The following is a 9454-nucleotide window of genomic DNA, read 5'->3' as shown; positions in this document are numbered from 1 at the left end:
CCATTTTCACGATACTAAAACACAGAGCTGACTGTAACTTCGACCCTCCATTTCGAGTTAATTTATCACCATGCCACATAGATGTGTTGTTGGCGGGTGCAGCAACACGACAGAAGGTGGATTTATGTTGCATTCATGGCCCAAGAATGTTCAAACCGCAAAGATTTGGAAACGTTTTTGCAAGAAATTCACAGATGGGGCGCCTACGAAGTGGTCTCTCGTCTGCTCTGCACATTTTACTGAGAACTCATATGAAACCTCTGATCTGTTGAGGAGTGTTGGCTATAAGCCCGTACTGAAAGAGGGAGCAGTACCAACAATTAAAGGAAAAGAAAACTACAAGAAAAGGAAAGTAAGTTCAGTTGCACCAGTTCTCCCAGAGTGTGAGCCGAGCAGTAATGGCAGAGTACTCAGTACAGAGAAAATGGAGAATGAGTGGACCAGTCGTTAGATATCGCCAATGGATATGCTTTTTTTTCCCCTGTTGGATATGCTTGTCTCAGCAGCAATATCTCGTCCTCACATGGAAGAAGCGAATGAACGAAGAACTGAAAGTCAGATTGTTTCAAAACAATCAGCCACAAGCTTGGCCTTCAAGAAGCAAGAACACAGACAGGTAAGATGTGACTCTCATTTGGTTACATAACAAAAACAACAACACTCGTTGTTTACATGCATTTAAATGAATACATATAGCTTGTATTGTGTATTTAAGTTACTGGTATAAGATTATTTAATTTGCTTCAGAATGTGATTGTCTCAGTTCATCTGATTATTTAATTAGCCTTTTACATTTTGCCAGTGAAAATGCATGCATGTGCATGTATGGTGCATAAGTTATAATGCCTATCCTGTTTTAATGAGAGTCACATGAGACTATCAGTTCAATTCCATCCAATTCTCTAGACGGCTTTGTTCTCTAGCTTTATTTCGTAAAGTGGGGGCCTCCGTGGCTGACATGTTACTATCGGATTCACTTTCTGATGGTTCGAACTGATACAGTTCTGTGTGTATAGCAGTAGCATGTACACACAATCCAATTTCAGGACTATCACAGTCAGATGTACTACTATCTGAGGAATCTGAAGAATCTCCAATAAATCCGAATGATGAGGCCATTGCAATCACTCTCGCCTGCCGAGTCTGGCTTTGGTCTATCGCACCAGTTCCCGCTGTGATGTCACACACTCAGGGCTGGCTGGCTCAGCGGGGCAGCTCGAATGCCAACTTTGCGGTCGATTTTAACTCTCAAAAATATATTTTATTCCCATTTATGCAGCATACAAGAGTCAAGGATGGAGATACTATCCACTCAGAAATGTATTTAAAAATAAAGGTTCTGTGTATCTCCTTTAATATCATTCCAGTTGCCTCTTAACATTATTCCATCCATCCATTCATCTATCTTCTGTACTGCTTATCCAACAGGCTTGCGGGGAAGCTGGAGTCAATCCCAGATGACTTCAGGTGAGAGGTGGAGCACACCCTGGGCAGGTCACCAATCTATTGCATGGCTAACGCAGAGATGAACAACCATTCACACTCACGTTCACATCTATGGATGATTTAGAGTAGCTAGTTGACTGAATCCTCATGTCTTTGGACCGTGGGAGGAAACCCACACAGGCAGGAGAACAACATGTAATCTTTAGACAGAAAGGCTCCAGTCAGCTGTATGGTTCAAACCCAGAACCTTCTTGCTTTGAGGTGACAGCGCTAACCACTGCACTACCATGCCACCCTTAACATTATTCATTTTCTATTAGGTAAAAAAAAAAATCAGTTAGCATCAGTTAAACATCTGAAAGAATTAGTTGTAAAGTAAACGTTTAAGTAATACTGGTCATTCCATTAGAAACAAACTTCAGGTGATATCACAGTAGTACAGCCAGTGTTCAAGGCAAAGCATCTATGGCCAACTGTGAGCATGATAAAGAGAAGAGTGCCATCTAGTGTCTTTCTTTCTTTCTTTCTTTTTTCTTTCTTTCTTTCTTTTTCACAATTGTGATTTTTACCACCATACAGGAATTCAGAATAGTTTGTATTTGGATTCTGTAATACAGAATCATTAAGCAGAGGTTCACATAAGCTAGTCAAAGTGTATGTTTTATTACAGATGTGTATGGAGGGTACAAACAATATTTTGGTGCAATTCACAGGAAAAAAACTCTTATAATTGCACTTAAGTTAATAATACTTAAAAAAGTTACTCATACTTAAATGTATGAGGCTCCAATTTAACTAATAAAATTAATAACTAATACTAACCATTACTAAGAACTAGTTATTATGGATTCAGTACATCTTAATTCCATAACAAATATGCTTACAAAATATACTTTACTAATATCATGATAATACAGGGAGTTTTTTTTCTAATGATATTAAGATGTAAATATCCCAGAAACTGCATAGTCTAGACAAATGAAACTGAACAGGTTTAATTTTGAGCAATATAAGATTTATTCCTCAAAATTTGCATGAGAAATTCAAATCATGTGGATTCCATGAACGATTTCACAAATTTTCAATATGCACGCCGCCTGAGACACAGACACACACAAACAGACTTCCTCTTTGAAATTTTTGTGCCATGTCCAAATCTGCATTGCAGTTGGTGCATTTTTAGAGAATTCTTTCATAAATACACGCTGCACAGTCTTGTTCGACTGTGTTTGAGCGTACTCTAACACACAAAACACCTTTTCTTTTTCAGTGAATGGCATTTCTATACCTAAAAAGATAAAAACAACAAAAAAAATTAAATATAAAATTTTGACCTGTTTCCACACATGCTGTTAAAATTTGAAATCAATTGAACCAGAATTGGCAAAGTTATTAGATTGTGAAATTATATCAAATTTTTTTTAAAACACCCTGTATATTAATTTGGGTCCCCAGTTTCATCCTGAGTTCAGGTTTTACTGTCTATTGAGTTTCTTACAGTGCTCAGCGTAAATGAGTATACCCCCTTTGAAAAGTAACATTTTAAACAATATCTCAGTGAACACAAACAATTTCCAAAATGTTGGCAAGACAAAGTTTAATATAACATCTGTTTAACTTATAACGTGAAAGTAAGGTTAATAATATAACTTAGATTACACATTTTTCAGTTTTACTCAAATTAGGGTGGTGCAAAAATGAGTACACCCGACTGAAAGTCTCTGGAGCAAAGCTAAATTGTAGACTACAAATGTCTAATTTAACAAGAATACAATCACAGGTGAGTCTAATTAGTCATTATACAGGTGTCCAGCAGACAGTTGACTATAAAAGGGTGTTACTTAAAGAAAACTCCTTCCCATTTCATGCTGTCAGCAATGACACCACATGGAAGAGAAATGACAAGACCTGAGAAAGAAAATAATTTCTTTACACCACAAAGGTGAAGGCTACAGGAAGATCAGCAAAGCTTTACTTATCAGTCAGAATACTGTAGCACAAGCAGTACAAAAATTTAAGAAAGATGGAACTGCAACCATCTCACAGAGACATCCAGGTCGTCCACGGAAGTTAACACCTCGACAGGAGCATCTTCTGAGGAGAAGGGTTGAAGAAAATCGGCATGCAAGTTCACTGCAGTTATCTAAAGAAGTAGAAAGCCAAACTGGGGTGACTATTTCCCGTGACACAATACAGCGTACACTGCAGAGGAATGGCATGCATGGATGCCATCCACGAAAGAAGCCTCTCCTAAAGCCCAGGCACAAAAAAGCCCACCTAGAGTTTGCCAGGGCCCATGCTGACAAAGATGAAGACTTCTGGGACTCTATACTCGGGAGTGATGAGACCAAGATAAATGTTTTTGGAACTGATGGCTTCAAAACTGTATGGCGTCGCAAAGGTGAGGAATACAAAGAAAAATGCATGGTGCCTACAGTGAAACATGGTGGTGGCAGTGTCCTTATGTGGGGCTGCATGAGTGCTGCTGGTGTCGGGGAGCTGCATTTCATTGATGGCATCATGAATTCACAGATGTATTGCTCTATACTGAAAGAGAAGATGCTGCCATCACTCCGTGCCCTTGGTCATCGTGCACTTTTCCAACATGACAATGATCCTAAACATGCATCTAAGGCCACTGTTGGATTTCTGAAGAAGAACAGGGTGAAAGTGATTCAGTGGCCAAGTACAGTATGTCTCCTGATCTGAACCCAATCGAACACCTATGGGGAATTCTGAAGAGACAAGTTGAGCATCACTCTCCATCCAGCATCCAGTCACTAAAAGAGGTCATTATTGAAGAATGGAAAAAGATTGATTTTGCAAAATGTCGCCATCTTGTTCATTCCATGCCTAGAAGACTTGGTGCTGTCATTAAAAATCATGAAGGCCATACAAAGTACTAGATGTACCGGTAGTAGTTTTTGTTGTGGGATGTACTCATTTTTGCACCACCCTAATTTGAGTAAAACTGAAAAATGTGTAATCCAAGTTATATTATTAACCTTACTTTCACGTTATAAGTTAAACAGATGTTATATTAAACTTTGTTTTGTCAAGATTTTGGAAATTGTGTTCATTGAGATATTGTTTAAAATGTTACTTTTCAAAGGGGGTGTACTCATTTACGCTGAGCACTATATGTTCTATTAGCACTTGTGCATTTCCTCAGGATTTTGTGGTTTGCTTTTACTTCCAAAAAGTCAATAGGTGGATTGTGAGATTAAATCACCCTGGCTGTGAATGAGTGTGTGTACGTGTGAGCATAGTGCAATGTGATAGACTGCTGTCCCATTTAAAATATATTCCCATCTAGCAGCCAGTGTTCCCAGGACAGGCTCCAGATCCACTGCAACCCTGACCAAGATAAAGCGATTACTGAAGAGGAATGAATGAATGAATGAATGAATGAATGAATGAATGAAAACAATCGATCGTGCATCTTCTCTCAAAAGGACAGGGTGCTCTATCCATTTGCAAATGAGAGGACTGAGAGTGTTATGAATCATTTTGGCTCAGATACAGATTTTTTTCTGTGTGTAACCATCAGCTTTTATTTCCCCAGGGTCAGAAGGTGGCATACAAAGTTCTTCACACAGCTGAGATGCCTTCAGTCCTCACACTCTTAATGTATGTGATCTGAAGACCATCAGTGGTAAATGTGTCCCACAGAGAGCGAGACAGAAGCAATTTTGATGATGAGGATCTGGGAGTGCGGACAATCTCTCAGTTTTTATCAGAACCAGTTTTATGTTGCACTGTCTTTCATTTATTTTTTTTCTCCCAGAGCCACTACCATTGTTTGACTGGACAAACATTCATTCATACTTGACAAAGCAATCAGTTTCTGATGGACAGATGAAGATTGTGCTGGTAGATAATGATATGCTGCACAGTGCATGAGTCATCTCACGCAACAAATGGCAGTAAGAGTCAAACAGCAAAAAAGCCCCATATTTTAAAAAATTGATTTTTTTAAACACATGAACTTTGAGGCATTGCTAATAAAAAAAAAAAAAAGCTCAAATCAAACAGTGGAGCTGGATCAAAGAAAGCATGTAATCACTTACAAATCTTAGCCAAAAATAAGCAAATGTCCAATTTATTAACAAACAGGTATGCATTTCATACTGACTATAATAATAATAATAATAATAATAATAATAATAATAATAATAATAATAATTTATATTTTTATAAGAAAACAATAAATGCATATAAGATAAAATATTTGATTTTATTAATTTTAATATATAATCCAAATGCTCTAAAATATCTAAAATATACATAACTGAGGTTATGAAAATACATGTATTTCATTATATTCTCTCTCTTTTTCTTCTTCAAAATATCAGGGCTATCACGGCCATTTATATACGAAAATGAAATTCTGTGTTAAAAATCATTCAAAACAATATCTATTCACATCTTTGGGATGCTAATTTGCATTTTTCTGTTTTTCATTATTATTATTATTATTATTATTATTATTATTTGAGAATTTTAAAAATGTTTTAAATAAACAGTTATCTATCTGATGGTACTTGAAAATTTATATAAACTGTTCAATCACATATGTAAAAAAAAATCACCATCTGAAAACATCTTTAGTTGGCTACACGTGCTTCTAACAACTATTGTGTATTAAAATAATATAATAAACATAATATACCAATAATTCTTTTTGTCACTGGGACTGCTTTTATGCTCTTAACCAGTGTTCTCAAAATTGGGAGTAACTGTTCTTTCTGCCAAAACAACCAAAATTTAGCTAACGCTAATATATCAGATGCAATTCAATACAATCAGAGTTAGAAAAGCCATATTTTTTTATAACCGTTCCCTGACTTATGAAGGTCAACACACTTCTCCCTTATTTGGTTTGTGTTCTCTTTCCCATGTTGATGGATGACTAAGGGAATTTGGCCTCTGTGTCACCTCATATTTGTACCCCAGTTAATCAGGAAGTCATGGATTACAGTTTGAAAGTTCCCACACACTCCAATCAACTCACAAATATACAATTTAAATGGGAAACATGCTTCAGTTACATTGTGTTCATTATAATTTTCAGGAGTGCCAATAATAGTGGCACATGTGTTTTGTTGAAAATAATTATTTCTTGATGAGAGATTTGTTTTTCTCTGAATAAATTTATTTCAATTCAAGGTTGTATTTTTTTCTCATTTTTCTTCAGTGCGAGATGAGGCTACTTCACCAAAAGGTGGATTTTTTCTAACCCTTTTTTTTTTTTTCCCGGGGGGCAATAATCATGGAGAGTTGATTATGCTTATATGCTCAGTCACTTCAGTTTGAGAAAAGAGAAATCAAAACAAAACAAAACAACAATTCACCAAAGTACAAGAAATAAAATATCAGAGATATCAAAGTTTTGTCATTGGTATGTGAAGGTTGTTCCAGGGGCCCATCCACAACTCCTCCTCATCTGACAGTGTCTGATCACTTGGACACTCAAAAGTCTCCTTGACCTCCTCATTGTCCACTCTGGACTCCTGTTCCTGCACCTGATAGGACCCCTGCTCATGGTCCAAATGCGCTTTAATGATGTTGGACTTTGGCCCTGTACTCGACACTATGGACCAGGTTAAGGGCCTGGTGTCAAGGTTGTTGTTAGTCATAGATGAAAGTGTAGCAGTGGTTCCTATAGTAGGTTCATTATCCACTGTACTATTTAAAGGCAAATGTTCCTCCTGTGTGACTCCTAACTTGTCCAGTTTCTTGAACTGTTTTCCTAACCGCCCAGGTGAAAAATGTTTTATGTTATTAGGATAAGGTGGCCGTCGGGTTCTAATGATTGTACCATTTTGTGCCAGGTACACTGGACCATTGATGTTGCTTTGACAATTAACATTAGGCAGACGGTTTCGCTGGATGTCTGGACCACTGTCCTCGCCTGTAGTCGTTGACTCACCCTCTTTCTCCAAAATTAACTTCATCTGCTTCATTCTGACAGCCTGAGAATCAAAGATTGGAGATAGATGCATAAAAACAGCTGCAGTCACAGATTAAATTGTGGATTTAGAAATATTTGGGTAAAGCTTCAGTGCAGTTTGTAATTTTTAAAGTGTTTTAGACTTGTAACAATCATGTATTTTCAAAGATAATATACTATATACTAGTAGATTATAATTCCACTTATAAAATAATATATAATCATAATAATCCTCACTTTCATAGACTGTGATTGCCAATAATGCCATGCAATGGATTGTTAATGTACTGTTAATATTTTCCCAACCTGGAAATTAAAGCATGAACATAGCTACTCTGCTTTTTTTTTTGTCTCCTTGAAATTAATATGTAGTTTAGCAGCAGCTGGTCAACCATAACAGTTGTAATTGTCACTGCAGGCAGCAGAGGGCTCTAAAAACTACAAACTGCTCCTTTAATACAGTATTTATAGAGATAACACACAGACAGAGACATTAGGTCTTAAAGTTGGAAGGAAGAGAACAGTTTCAGTTTCATTTTTGGTGCATCCAGTTTGTACATAAGGAAAGAAGTGATCATAAAATAATTCCTTCAGGGCAAATTTCATTAATGCACATGAGGAGTGGACAAAGTTTAAAGTATCATGCCCATGCAGTTGTAGAAATAATCAAGAGCACACCACTGTGTGGGAAACAGCTGAGATGTTTGCAGAGAAGGTTGAAAATCACTCCACTTCAAAACTGAAACAAATTAAAATCAGTCTTACTTTTTTTTTAAAAACGCACATTAGCTCTTTATTTTGCCCCTTAGAAAGCAGTGGAACTTCCTGATTCTGTTTCTGCACTGGAATTTTCTTCAGTTTCTGATGCTGAGGCATTGTCCGATGTTATGGCATCTTCATCCTCCTCAGCAATTGATGAGAGTCTTCCTATTGCCTCTTCTGAGCTCCTGGTTACACTGCCTTCAGATTCTGATGTCTGTGATGTCACTTCATCACTCATCTCACCTGAAGACTTTTTGCTTTCTTCTGTCGTTTCTTCTTCATCTTCCTCCTCCTCTTCCTCATCCTCCTCTGTTGCCTCCAGCTCTTCCTCACTCTCTTCATCAATGGTGTCTTGTGAGGTACGTGTGATGGTGGATTTGTATGAGCGGCTTCCTGTTGCAGATCTGGAGGTGGTGGAACTTCTCTCACTGCCGCTGAGTGAAACACGGTCTGATCCCACATCTTCTGATGCTGCAGATCCACTAACTTCTTCCTCAGACACTTCCTCTGACCCTCCACCTGCAGAGCTTCCAGATCTCACAGAGGATCGAGTTGATGACACCTGGGAACCTGAACCACTGAGCATGCTTCCTGAACTGGATCTTACTGAAGAGCCTCTACTGGATTGAGTGCGTGATGAGGACACCTCTGATCCAGATTCAGGCTCTTTAGATGCCACACTTTTGTCTTCATCCTCCTCAGATTCCTCCTCAGAATCTTTCTCTGTTGCAGACGTTCTCTCTGCACTTGATTCTTCTTCCTTCTCTGTAGCCGATTCCTCTTCTGACCCTGATTCCTTCTCAGTCCCTTTTTCAGACTTTGATTTGCTTCCTTCCTCAGATTCCTCTTGTTCCTCTGCCTCTGACTCTGAGTCAACAGTGCTCTCAGTGGCATCTTCCCTGTCCAGATCCACTTTTAGGTAGTCCTTATCTTGAGTAGCCACACTACTCTTCTCTGTTGCTTCAGATCCACTTGGTTCAGGCTCACTGACACTGATGGAAACTGGTGCCTCCGTTATACTCTCTTGACTGTCAATACGGCGTGCAGATGTTAGCTCAGCATAGTCTTTGTCCTTCTTGCCCTTTCTAAATAACATTGGGAAGATTCTGGCCTTGTTCCAAGGTGATACACGAGTGGGTTCAACTTTCTTCCTGACAGCAAGCAGCTTACTGAGTTTAATAACAGATTTCAGTCTCTTTGAAGCCTTGGACTCCTCTGTTTCAGGCTCTATTTTTTCTTCAGAAACTTCAGAAGGAACCTCTGGCTCTGCTGATTCAATCTCCTCCTCTGGAG

The 9454-nt window shown here is 38.1% G+C and overlaps 1 protein-coding gene across 1 annotated transcript in view; it reads right to left on the bottom strand.

The window, feature by feature from the left end:
- Nucleotides 1-6583: 6583 nt before the first annotated feature.
- Nucleotides 6584-9454, bottom strand: part of pcdh15a (protocadherin-related 15a) — a 396434-nt gene continuing 393563 nt past the window's right edge. The window contains exon 37 of the mRNA XM_060924719.1: nt 6584-7421. Within this exon, the coding sequence (XP_060780702.1) occupies nt 6831-7421 (591 nt within the window). The 3' untranslated portion in view covers nt 6584-6830. The remainder of the gene's footprint in view (nt 7422-9454) is intronic.

Source organism: Neoarius graeffei, chromosome 7 (genome assembly GCF_027579695.1).
Source record: "Neoarius graeffei isolate fNeoGra1 chromosome 7, fNeoGra1.pri, whole genome shotgun sequence".
Lineage (NCBI taxonomy): Eukaryota > Metazoa > Chordata > Actinopteri > Siluriformes > Ariidae > Neoarius > Neoarius graeffei.
Note: the sequence above shows the minus strand (reverse complement) of the source record. Positions and strands in the feature narration are given on the sequence as shown.